Raw genomic sequence first — 12,438 nt, forward strand, 5'->3', positions numbered from 1 at the left:
CAATGAGCATATAATCCTACATGGCAACAAGCATGGAACCTCTGGCAATGAGCATGGAACCCATGGCAATGAGCATGTAGATAAGCAGCACTTATGTAGCATCATTTTTAATTGGCATTATGGTGTTTGGCATAATATGTCATGGACATAATGGCGTGTAACTTAATGTGTAATGGACATTATGGTGTAATGCACCTTTGGCGCACAATGTCCCTGTTTATGAAGCGTATTGTGAATTTTGGCTCAATCCATGTGGCATTATGTGAATTTTGGCTCAATCCGTGTGGCATTATGTGAATTTTGGCTCAATCCGTGTGGCATTATGTGAATTTTGGCTCAATCCGTGTGGCATTATGTGAATTTTGGCTTAATCCATTTGGCATTATGTGAATTTTGGCTCAATCCGTGAGGCATTATGTGAATTTTGGCTCATGCCATTTGGCATCATGTGTAAGGGGCAAGTATAATGGGGTCTAGTATTTGTTGCATAATGTGTAGAGGTTGTACATGGTGTGGTACATTACACTCAAGGACACACCCCCTGTTGAGTGGCCACAACCCCTTTAACGGAGGGTGCCTTCGGCGCGCGCACAACTACATCCTTCACTTTTGTCGCCATGGTGGGCCTGCGTACTTGCCAGGGCCTATTTTTAATGCCATTCCCACCCTCTCTCTGTCGCTCTCTTAGCATGTACACTGGCACCACTGACACCACCCTCCCCCACTCAAACCCTCTTTTATCATGGTGCCCCCCCCTCTCATTTTATCCTGGAGCCGCCCCTACACCTGCTGTACCTCACCCTATAGATCGCACCTGCAGTACCTCACCCTATAGAGCGCACCTGCTGTACACAACCCTATAGAGCGTACCTGCCGTACCTCACCCTATAGAGCGCACCTGCCTTACCCCGCACTGTAGAGCGCACCTGCCGTACCCCGCACTGTAGAGAGCACCTGCCGTACCCCGCACTGTAGAGCGCACCTGCCGTACCTCACCCTATAGAGCGCACCTGCCGTACGCCGCACTGTAGAGCGCACCTGCCGTACCCCACACTGTAGAGCGCACCTGCCGTACGCCGCACTGTAGAGCGCACCTGCCGTACCCCGCACTGTAGAGCGCACCTGCCGTACTCCGCACTGTAGAGCGCACCTGCCGTACCCCACACTGTAGAGCGTACTTGCCGTACCCCACACTGTAGAGCGTACCTGCCGTACCCCACACTGTAGAGTGCACCTGCCGTACCCCACACTGTAGAGCGCACCTGCCGTACCCCACACTGTAGAGCGTACCTGCCGTACCTCACCCTATAGAGCGCACCTGCCTTACCCCGCACTGTAGAGCGCACCTGCCGTACCCCGCACTGTAGAGAGCACCTGCCGTACCCCGCACTGTAGAGCGCACCTGCCGTACCTCACCCTATAGAGCGCACCTGCCGTACGCCGCACTGTAGAGCGCACCTGCCGTACCCCACACTGCAGAGCGCACCTGCCGTACGCCGCACTGTAGAGCGCACCTGCCGTACCCCGCACTGTAGAGCGCACCTGCCGTACCCCACACTGTAGAGCGTACCTGCCGTACCCCACACTGTAGAGCGTACCTGCCGTACCCCACACTGTAGAGTGCACCTGCCGTACCCCACACTGTAGAGCGCACCTGCCGTACCCCACACTGTAGAGCGCACCTGCTCCAGGTAGTATAATACCTGTCCCAAAGGTAATGTTGAGGCCACCAGCTTACCTGAGAGTAGCTGTGGCAGCATGAGTAGGACAATGGCCCGGATGGCAACACTGTAGCCCATGCCCAGGCTCAGGAAGATGGCCAGCAGCATGGTGGACCACAGGCAGAACTGGTAGCTGTAGCATTTGATAAACAACACGATGAACGCGTAGATTGCGCTGAGCACGAGACCGGCGAAGGAGCATCCGCAGCTGCGCATAATGTCCTGACACCTGTCGTCCTCATGACGCCCGCCGCCGGGCCTGCGCTCCTCCCCCGCGTAATCCGCGGCGCTCACGTCCTCCAGCCCCAGGCTGGCCCGGGGCCGGAGACTGCAGCAGCAGGTGCACAGCCACCGCCAGAGCCCGGGCCTGCTGCCCGGCCTCGACCTGCGAGGTGCCGCCATACACTGCCCGTCACTGAGCGCCCCGCAATATGGCGCCCGAGGGAGAAACTTCGCTCGGCAAGATGGCGCCCGGCACTGACCGCTGCGAGATGGCGCTCCGAAGGAACCGTCGTCGCCTAGATACGTTACAGCCAGAGCGCGCCAGCGGGGAGGACGGGCGAGATGTCAGGTAAAAGTTACTCCTCCATGCGGGGTGCAGCTCCTGCCCCCAGTGTTCCCACTGCCACCCACCTACCTACTCTGCTCCCCCCCCCCCCCCCCCCGTGTTCCCACTGCCACCCACCTTACTACTCTGCCCCCCCAGCCGTGTTCCCACCACCACCCACCTACCTACACTGCTCCCCCCCCCGTGTTCCCACCACCACCCACCTACCTACACTGCCCCCCAGCCGTGTTCCCACCACCACCCACCTACCTACTCTGCCCCCCCTCGTGTTTTCACCACCACCTACACTGCCCCCCCCCCCACAGTGTTCCCACCACCTACCAACACTGCCCCCCCCAGTGTTCCAACCACCACCCACCTACCTACACTGCCACCCCCAGTGTTCCCACCACCACCCACCTACCTACACTGCCCCCCCCCCAGTGTTCCAACCACCACCCACCTACCTACACTGCCACCCACAGTGTTCCCACCACCACCCACCTACCTACACTGCCCCCCCTCAGTGTTCCCACTACCACCCACCTACTACTCTGCCCCCCCCCCATGTTCCCACTACCACCCACCTACATGCTCTGCCCCCCCCCCCCCAGTGTTCCCACTGCCACCCACCCCCTCCAGTGTTCCCACCGCCACCCACCCCCTCCAGTGTTCCCACCACCCACCTACCTACACTGCCCCCCCCAGCGTTCCCACCACCCACCCACCTACCTACAATGCCCCCCCCCCCGTGTTCCCACCACCACCCACCTACACTGCCACTGCCTCCCTTCAGTGTTCCCACTACCACCCACCTACTACTCTGCCCCCCCCCCCATGTTCCCACCACCACCCACCCCCCTCCAGTGTTCCCACCTACCTACACTGCCCCCCCCCCCCCCGTGTTCCCAGCACCACCCACCTGCTCTGCCCCCCAGTGTTCCCACTACCACCCACCCACCTGCTCTGGGGATACGGTCATATTGTCTACAGCATTTAGATCTACAAGCATTAGGTCTACACCACTAGGTCGACCTGCATTTAGCGTGCACTCTGTGCACTGTGACTCTGCTCCTCGCCTATAGCACTCTGTGCACTGTGACTCTGCTCCCCGCCTATAGCGTTCTGTGCACTGTGACTCTGCTCCTCGCCTATAGCGTGCTGTGCACTGTGACTCTGCTCCCCGCCTATAGCGCTCTGTGCACTGTGACTCTGCTCCCCGCCTATAGCGCTCTGTGCACTGTGACTCTGCTCCCCGCCTATAGCGCTCTGTGCACTGTGACTCTGCTCCCCGCCTATAGCGCTCTGTGCACTGTGACTCTGCTCCCCGCCTATAGCGCACTGTGACTCTGCTCCCCTCCTATCGTGCTCTGTGCGCTGTGACTCTGCTCCCCGCCTATAGCACTCTGTGCGCTGTGATTCTGCTCCCCGCCTATAGCGCTCTGGGCGCTGTGATTCTGCTCCCCGCCTATAGCGCTCTGGGCGCTGTGATTCTGCTCCCCGCTTATGGCTCTCTGTGCGCTGTGACTCTGCTCCCCTCCTATCGTGCTCTGTGCGCTGTGACTCTGCTCCCCGCCTATAGCACTCTGTGCGCTGTGATTCTGCTCCCCGCCTATAGCGCCCTGGGCGCTGTGATTCTGCTCCCCGCTTATGGCTCTCTGTGCGCTGTGACTCTGCCCCCACCTATAGTGCTCTGTGCGTGGTGACTCTGCTCCCCGACTATAGCTGTGTTGTGGTTCTGCCTGCGGCGTGCTGTGTGCTATTTCTGCTCCCCACCTGCAGTACGCTGTGTTTCTGTTCCCTGCCTTAGGTGGGCTGTGTGCTGTGGTTCTGCTCCTTGCCTGCGGCGCTGTGTGCTGTAGTTCTGCTCCTGGCCTGCGGCGTGCTGTGTTTCTACTCCTGGCCTGCAGTATGCTGTGTTTATACACCCGGCCTGCGGTGTGCTGAGTTTCTGCTCCCTGCTATGGTTCTGCTTCTGGCCTCCGGCACGCTGTGTGCTGTGGTTCTGCTCCCGGCCTGCGGCGTGCTGTGGTTCTGGTCCCAGCCTGCGGCACGATGTGTGCTGTGGTTCTGCTCCCGGCCTGCGGCATACTGTGGTTCTGCTGCCCGCCTGCAGTTTGCTGTGATTCTGCTCCCTGCCTGCTGTGTGCTGTGGTTCTGCTCCTCGCCTGCGGCGCGCTGTGTGCTGTGGTTCTGCTCCCTGCCTGCGGTGTGCTGTGGTTCTGCTCCCTGCCTGCGGCGTGCTGTCTGCTGTTGTTCTGCTCCTTGCTTGTGGCGTGCTGTGGTTCTTCTCCTTGCTTGTGGCGTGCTGTGGTTCTGCTCCCTGCCTGTGGCGCGCTGTGGTTCTGCTCCTTGCTTGTGGCGCGCTGTGGTTCTGCTCCTTGCTTGTGGCGCGCTGTGGTTCTGCTCCCTGCCTGTGGCGCGCTGTGGTTCTGCTCCCGGCCTGCGGCGCGCTGTGGTTCTGCTCCCAGCCTGCGGCACAATGTGTGCTGATGTTTTGCTCCCTGCAGGCTGTGTGCTGTGGTTCTGCTCCCCACCTGCGGAGCGCTGTGTGCTGTGATTCTGCTCGCTGTGTGCTGTGGTTCTGCTCCCCGCCTACGGAGCGCTGTGTGCTGTGATTCTGCTCGCTGTGTGCTGTGGTTCTGCTCCCCACCTGCGGAGCGCTGTGTGCTGTGATTCTGCTCGCTGTGTGCTGTGGTTCTGCTCCCCGCCTACGGAGCGATGTGTGCTCCGTGAATACAATGTGATATAAGCAGACTGTATGAGAACATTGTAATTGGATGTGTGATGTTTTACAGCGTCACCTACTGCTGCACCTCAGGCCATGGAAGAAGCTGGCCAGAGGAGGAGACTCTGCCCAAAGGAGAAACGGCCAAACACAAGTAAGGCCTGATTCAGAGGTGTATGCAAGCCCCATTGTGATTGGGTTTTTAGAGCAGCACAGCTCTCAGTCAACAGCCCGATTATTATGGGGTTTTATTGTTTGGCAGCTCTGCTTCCTTCGCCGGCAGCTCCCCGTATACGATTTATAACATGCAAAACTTGCACATCGAGTGCCTAATTGTATTTGATCCTTCCGGGGGATCTGCCGGTAAAACGATCAGTCCTGGTGCAGCATAGACAGTGCGTCCACCTCTAATATGTGTCGCTGCCCCTTCTATAGGTTAAATGTGCTGATGCGGAGGCCAGGAAGGGACGCGCCATCACTGATTTGTTTCTTCTATCCATCCTGCAGCCCTCAGACGGATCCTGACATTCGTGCTGCCCAACTTCTGCATCCGGTTCCTCTACAGCCGCCACGATGAGTTCATAGTCTCAAAATTTCTTCTAGGTGCCGGATTTGGGGCCTTCATGGGAATTGGTAATTGTTGTTGTCTGGGGCTTATTCGGAGTTGAGCGCTTCTGTGACTGTGTTAGCGTACGTTAAAATTGTGGTACATGTGACTATTTGGTAAGTATAATATATGTATATACTAGATCAGTGGTTCCCAACCCTGGTCCTCAAGTACACGTTTTCCAGGTCACCCGGTAGGTGCACTCATTATTCAGGCACATTTTAAAATATCCACAGGTGGAGCTAATTATATCACTGATTGTGTGTGGAGACCTGCAAAACGTGCACTGTTGGGGGTACTTGAGGACCAGGGTTGGGAACCACTGCACTAGATGATTCATAATGCCATACCGGCACTTTTCACACCGCCGTAAGGGGCTCCACCCGCGTAACCTGTGAAGGCCTTTATTGCGTGAAAGATGGTTTGTGCAGGAGGGGTGGGTGGGCAAATACTGTGGGTTCAGGAGGGACGGGTGTGTTGTTTTGCCAGGTGGATGTGGGAGTACTGCGGGTGGAGTGGTGGGTGGGTATGGCGTGGGTGGGTGAGGGTTGGGTGCTGCGGGTGGGGGAGTTGCAGGTGCGGGGGGTGTCCCGTGTGGGTTGGTGGGGTTCACTGTTGAAGTGAGGGTCAGCTGCGGGGTGCTGTGCGATCAGGTCTGAATGGGGCTAATTGTTTCTCCTTCATCCACTAGGTGTCACTGGAGCATTCTAAGACACCCCCCCCCCCCCCTCCCGGCAGTCTTGGATCGTGCCCAAGGGAGCTGGGCATGTTTTCTGACTGCTCCTGGGCAATTGTTATTAGGGATTTCAAGCATTGAGGACAGGCAGGCAGTAAGCTGTCACTGGCTGTCTGCTACGTGGGCGCTGCCAGGGGGACCCGGCCGCTGCTACAAAGCATTGCGCCCGGGTCCTCGGCTGAAGAGACCTCAGTCTCTGTGAGGCGGCGCCCCATATTGAAAGTGGCGGCAACGCGACGCTCCCCATGCCGCTTCGCCGACAGTGAGTATACTGACCTCTCCAGCTAGTGGAGGAGGTCAGCTCAATAAAAGGCGGAGGGGTTTTGTAAAAAGACCCTGGCACAGGAGCATGGAGATGCCGGGGGGCGTGGCTTAGCGCGGGCGGGCCACAGTAATCCGGCCTCGGTTCAGCCCTCAGCAGCACAGCTTGCGTCCATTTTACAGACATTTGGCGCTTCAGGCATAGCTGTGGAAGCTGTTCAGTCTAAAGGCCCCCATACATTAGGCCGACTGCGCATCCCGTCCCGCAGCGCTGCTGTGCTGATATCTATGATCATCACCGCCCGGCCAGGTCAGCACTCCCAGGCGCCGCCAGCTTAGCACTCAGGGACCCGCTGCCCGCCCCACTGCTCCCCCGGTGTCTGTATGCATATGCCTGTCAGGTGGGCAGGCATATGCATATAGGGAGGTCGGACGTGATCGTATGTACTGACCGTCCGACCTCCCTGATCCGATCCGATGCGCACAGGACCGCGCATCGGATCAGATATCACACACCTGCGATTTTGGGCCGATTATCGGCACAAAGTGCCGAAATCAGATGAAATCGTCCCAAAATCGCATAGTGTATGGGGGCCTTAACTGCTACTCCCAGATCTCCGGTGACCGTCCTGCAGCTGCTCTACCCAGTCGATGAGGTACACAGCGGGGGTTTAGCGCAGGGTGAGACAGATTGAGCTGTGCTAAAAATATATAGGGCGGTATTCAATGAGCCTGATTCGCCATGTTTTTCTGGCGAATTTGTGCTGTTTGGCGAATTTTTGACAAAAACGGTGAATCACCCTATTCAATGAGCAGATGGCGAATACATTTCAAGGTTTTTTTCGCCATGATTCACCGAGTAGCAATCGCTATCTTTTTATGGTGAAGGGGAATGTGAACTTTTAAAATAAAGTGTTTTGTTTTTTACATTTGGTGTCAAAAAATCAGGAATTTTATTCTGAGGAGGGGCATGCTATTTTTATTCATGTGCTGTAAGCACATAAATATATATTTAATTTAAAAAAAAATATATATATTTTTTTTTTTACACAGCAGCCAGCAGGGGGCGCCGGAGCCGAGCCGCTCATTAGATATTCATATATTCACTGCACCCGATCGTTATCGGGTGTAGTGAATATACCCGGTCCCCTGCTGGCACCCCCGGGGGGGGGCAGCCTGTGCTGCCTGGCACCCGGGGAGCCCACCTCCCCCCCCACATACGCTCTGGGGCAGGCAGAGAGACTTCCATCTCCCTGCCTGCCACCGTCCTAAGGCTCCCTGCGGCATCGCCGCAGGAGCATAAATTCGCCAGTCAGGGGCAATGAGCCCCTGACTCGTTGAATACCGTAGCCGTCGAGGCTCCGGAACGTGGCGGGCAGTGGCGAATGTGCAGTGAATCCTAAACAGGATTCGCTGCACGTCGCTGGTATTCACATTGAATACCACCCATAGGCTACAGTGCTTTTTATTTTAAAGCAAGTTTGGCCAGGCCAGCTCTTAACCCTTCTTCTGCTGTCTCCCCTGTCAGTTTCACTTCTAACCTATTATAGTGATTGGAAGTGTGAGTGTGTGGTGTTACATTACTGTTCATTATGGCAGGAGGGAACACCAAATGCAAGGGGTGTAAGGAAAAGTTCACTCCTTCTTCAGTTGGAGTTATTTTCTGTGAGAAATGTACTGTTATCCCCTCCTCATCTACAGCTCGGGAAGCTCCTGTATGGGCCTCACAGCTTACAGATGTTATGGCCCATTTATCCTCTGAACTTTCTGCATCTCAGAAAGACAGCGAGCAGGCAAGAGACCAGCAAATCTCTTTAGCCACCGCAGTACAGGGGTTAACAAAAGCCCTTACTCCTATGGCACCTGTTGAACAGGACCAGGTATCTTGATCACTACCCCCTCTGCTTCCACAAGGGAAGAGGCAGTTTCCTCAGGTCTGATTATGATTCAGATGACATGCCTGACTTAGAGGAAGGCGTATGTTTAATTCCAGAGACACAGGAACCTCAGATGGCTATTCTTCCTGACCCTGAACCAGTGGTACATGGCTTAGAGCAGCGGTTCCCAACCTGTGGTACGCGTACCCCTGGGGGTACGCGTCCACACGCTGGGGGGTACGCCGCGGCCCGGCCTGTAATGGCGGCCGCGGCAGTCAGACAGCGCGACCTCAGCGGTGCAGCGTTTTGCCCTGATTAAAAATGGCCGCAGGAGGGCTGCTGTGCGTGTGCGGCCGCACGCAGCTCCTCCCGCGGTATTTTCGTATGTGTGCTCCTGTCCTTCTGATCCCCAGCAGCAGAGCCGGCCTAAGGGCATTCAAGTGTGCCTACCTCCGGCTCTGCCTCGGCACTGACAGTCACAGACTCAGTGGCAATTGGCAGCTTAGGGGGGAGCCAGTGGCCTCTGCAAAGCAGGGAGGAGCAGTACTGCAGATGCTCTCACCCTGCTGTGATTACGCTGCCCCCCTCCCCCCCCCCGACGGTAACTCATGGGGATCGCTGCTGTGCTGTGTCCCTTTGGCGGATGTGAGGTCACAGGCAGGGTCCCTGCGGCGGATGGGAACTACTAGCACCCATCCGCCGCAGGGACCCCGCTGCGGACCCCACATCCACCGCAGGGACCGGGTGCCTGCCTATAACAATGATAGGCAGAGGCGGTGACAGTGGGGGTGGACCGTATTACTGCGCTGCTGCTGAGTCTGGAGGGAGGCAAAGAGGTGCTGCCTGCTCATCCAGCGCCCCCCCAGCCATCAGCAGCCACCTGCGGTCCCCAGAGCATGGCCACCAGGATGCGACTGGCCAGACACTGGGAGTGGGACTCGGGAGACTGCTCAAATTGTCTAAGCAGGAGCCAGGAGACATCAGCAGCAGCCCGGCCTGCAGCTCCAGGAGCCAGAGGATATCAGGTAGTGATCTCAATGTGCCTTGACATGTGTGGTGGGATTATATATGTATATGTATGTACGTTTGAGTGAGAGTATCAGTGTGTGTAGTATGTATGTATGACAGCGGCAGTGTGTGTAGTATGTATGCATGACAGCGGCAGTGTGTGTAGTATGTATGTATGACAGCGGCAGTGTGTGTAGTATGTATGAATGAGAGCGGCAGTGTGTGTAGTATGTATGAATGAGAGAGGGCAGTGTGTGTAGTATGTATGAATGAGGGCGGCAGTGTGTGTAGTATGTATGAATGAGGGCGGCAGTGTGTGTGGTATGTATGTATGACAGCGGCAGTGTGTGTAGTATGTATGAATGAGAGCGGCAGTGTGTATAGTATGTATGCATGTATGTATGACGGCGTCAGTGTATGTAGTATGTATGAATGAGGGGCGGCAGTGTGTGTAGTATGTATGAATGAGGGGCGGCAGTGTGTGTAGTATGTATGAATGAGAGCGGCAGTGTGTGTAGTATGTATGAATGAGAGCGGCAGTGTGTATAGTATGTATGCATGTATGTATGACGGCGTCAGTGTATGTAGTATGTATGAATGAGGGGCGGCAGTGTGTGTAGTATGTATGAATGAGAGCGGCAGTGTGTGTAGTATGTATGAATGAGAGCGGCAGTGTGTATAGTATGTATGCATGTATGTATGACGGCGTCAGTGTGTGTAGTATGTATGAATGAGGGCGGCAGTGTGTGTAGTATGTATGAATGAGGGCGGCAGTGTGTGTAGTATGTATGAATGAGGGCGGCAGTGTGTGTAGTATGTATGTATGACAGCGGCAGTGTGTGTAGTATGTATGAATGAGGGGCGGCAGTGTGTGTAGTATGTATGAATGAGGGGCGGCAGTGTGTGTAGTATGTATGAATAAGAGCGGCAGTGTGTGTAGTATGTATGAATGAGAGCGGCAGTGTGTATAGTATGTATGCATGTATGTATGACGGCGTCAGTGTGTGTAGTATGAATGAATGAGGGCGGCAGTGTGTGTAGTATGTATGAATGAGGGCGGCAGTGTGTGTAGTATGTATGAATGAGGGCGGCAGTGTGTGTAGTATGTATGAATGAGGGCGGCAGTGTGTGTAGTATGTATGAATGAGGGCGGCAGTGTGTGTAGTATGTATGAATGAGAGCGTCAGTGTGTGTAGTATGTATGCATGACAGCGTCAGTGTGTGGGGCATACTTGTTGCTGGCACTGTGGGGCATTGCTGGCACTGTGGGGCATACTTGTTACTGGCACTGTGGGGCATTGCTGGCACTGTGGGGCATACTTGTTGCTGGCACTGTGGGGCGTTGCTGGCACTGTGGGGCATTGCTGGCACTGTGGGGCATTGTTGGCACTGTGGGGCATACTTGTTACTGGCACTGTGGGGCATTGCTGCACTTTTTTTTTCTCGTCATTGCCAGTATGACTTGCCCCTGTTAAGCCACACCCCTTTTTATGCCACGCCCCCAAAAATTTTCACGAGGGGGTACTCCTAAATGAAAAGCCTAATCAAGGGGTACGGGAGACAAAAAAGGTTGGGAACCACTGGCTTAGAGGATTTAATTGCCATGGTAAAGATAGCCACTGATTATGAGGAAACCTCTGAGACTCCAGCACGGCCCTCTCTGTTTGGGAAGAAACTCAGTCATCAACCTTTCCTCATTCTGAGGAATTAGATGATTTTGTTACACAAGCCTGGAGTCATCCAGATAAAAAATTTCAACCCACCCCAAAACAGGCATGACTGTCTCCCTCCCCTGGGTTGGGGCACGTTTGAGGCACTACAAGCCTGTGTGGCTTCAGTCTTGTCAGGATGCTTGGGTACGGGACCTGGTGTCGACAGGTTACCAGATAAAATTCATGTTTCCTCCTCCTCAGAGGTTTTTCAAAACAGGTTGGCCAGCTTCTCCAGAAAAGGCACATCTTCTAAAAGAAGCAATCGCAAAACTTCAAAGGATGGAAGTGATACTCCAGTCCCGATGGAGGAAAGGAACCAGGGATTTTACTCTACCCTATTTCTGGTGCCAAAACCGGATGGATCGGCTCGTCCCATCCTAAACCTAAAACAACTGAACCCGTACCTACAGCCTCTAAAATTCAAGATGGAATACATTCAATCTGTCATAGAAGGTTTGAGTCAGGGGGAGTTCCTAGTATACCTGGATATCAGGGACACTTACCTACCCATTCCAATCTGCCCCTCACACCAAGCCTTTCTGCGGTTTGCAGTTCTGGATCACCATTGGCAGTTTCAAGCCTTGCCTTTCGGTCTCTCCTCGGCACCACGGGTGTTCACCAAGGTGATGGCCGTAATGATGAAGATTCTTCGCTCGAAAGGTGTGACGATAATCCCATATCTAGACGACCTCCTTCTGAAGGGCTCTTCTCAAGACAAGCATCAATCAAACCAAGAAGATACTTGTAGAACTTGGATCCTCAACTACGAAAAGTCCCAACTGCAACCATCGTGAGACTGCAGTTTTTGGGAATGATTCTAGACACTATACAACTGAAGGTCTTCCTACCGGAAGACGAGATCAGATCGCTTCAGGAGTTGATTTGTCTGGTATTACAACACAGGAAGGTTTCGGTGCTTCCCTGTACGCGTCTGCTGGGGAAGATGACAGCCTCTTTCGAAGCAATCCCGTATGGCCGCTTCCTGTCAAGACCATTTCAATTCAATCTTTTGAGACAATGGTCGGGATCGCACCTACACCTACAACGTCTGGTGACCCTGTCCCCGAGAACGAGACTCTCCCTTTCATGGTGGCTCCACTCAGCCAATCTCAGGGAGGGAAAACGTTTCGCTCTTTGAAATTGGACAATCATCACAACGGATGCAAGTCTCCGAGGATGGGGATCACTAACCCTGGACCATCAATTTCAGGGCCGTTGGACTTGTCAGGAATCTCGCCTGC

General features: G+C 55.0%; 1 protein-coding gene and 1 long non-coding RNA gene across 2 annotated transcripts in view; one reads left to right on the forward strand and one right to left on the reverse strand.

Annotated features, from left to right (window-relative positions):
• On the reverse strand, positions 1-1,470 carry LOC146049980 (uncharacterized). The gene is made up of 3 exons (XR_014466247.1): positions 1,207-1,470; positions 871-1,150; positions 1-814 (listed from the first exon to the last, which is right to left on the reverse strand). It is a non-coding gene; the product is annotated as an uncharacterized LOC146049980 (long non-coding RNA).
• A 490-nt stretch (positions 1,471-1,960) lies between these two features.
• The window catches only part of DCST1 (DC-STAMP domain containing 1), a 49,690-nt gene continuing 39,212 nt past the window's right edge, over positions 1,961-12,438 (forward strand). The window contains exons 1-3 of the mRNA XM_083166693.1: positions 1,961-2,292; positions 5,067-5,150; positions 5,504-5,629. Of these exons, the coding sequence (XP_083022819.1) occupies positions 2,286-2,292; positions 5,067-5,150; positions 5,504-5,629 (217 nt within the window). The 5' untranslated portion in view covers positions 1,961-2,285. The remainder of the gene's footprint in view (positions 2,293-5,066; positions 5,151-5,503; positions 5,630-12,438) is intronic.

The sequence above is a fragment of the Crinia signifera genome, chromosome 12 (assembly GCF_055691185.1).
Source record: "Crinia signifera chromosome 12, ASM5569118v1, whole genome shotgun sequence".
In the NCBI taxonomy this organism is placed as follows: Eukaryota; Metazoa; Chordata; class Amphibia; order Anura; family Myobatrachidae; genus Crinia; species Crinia signifera.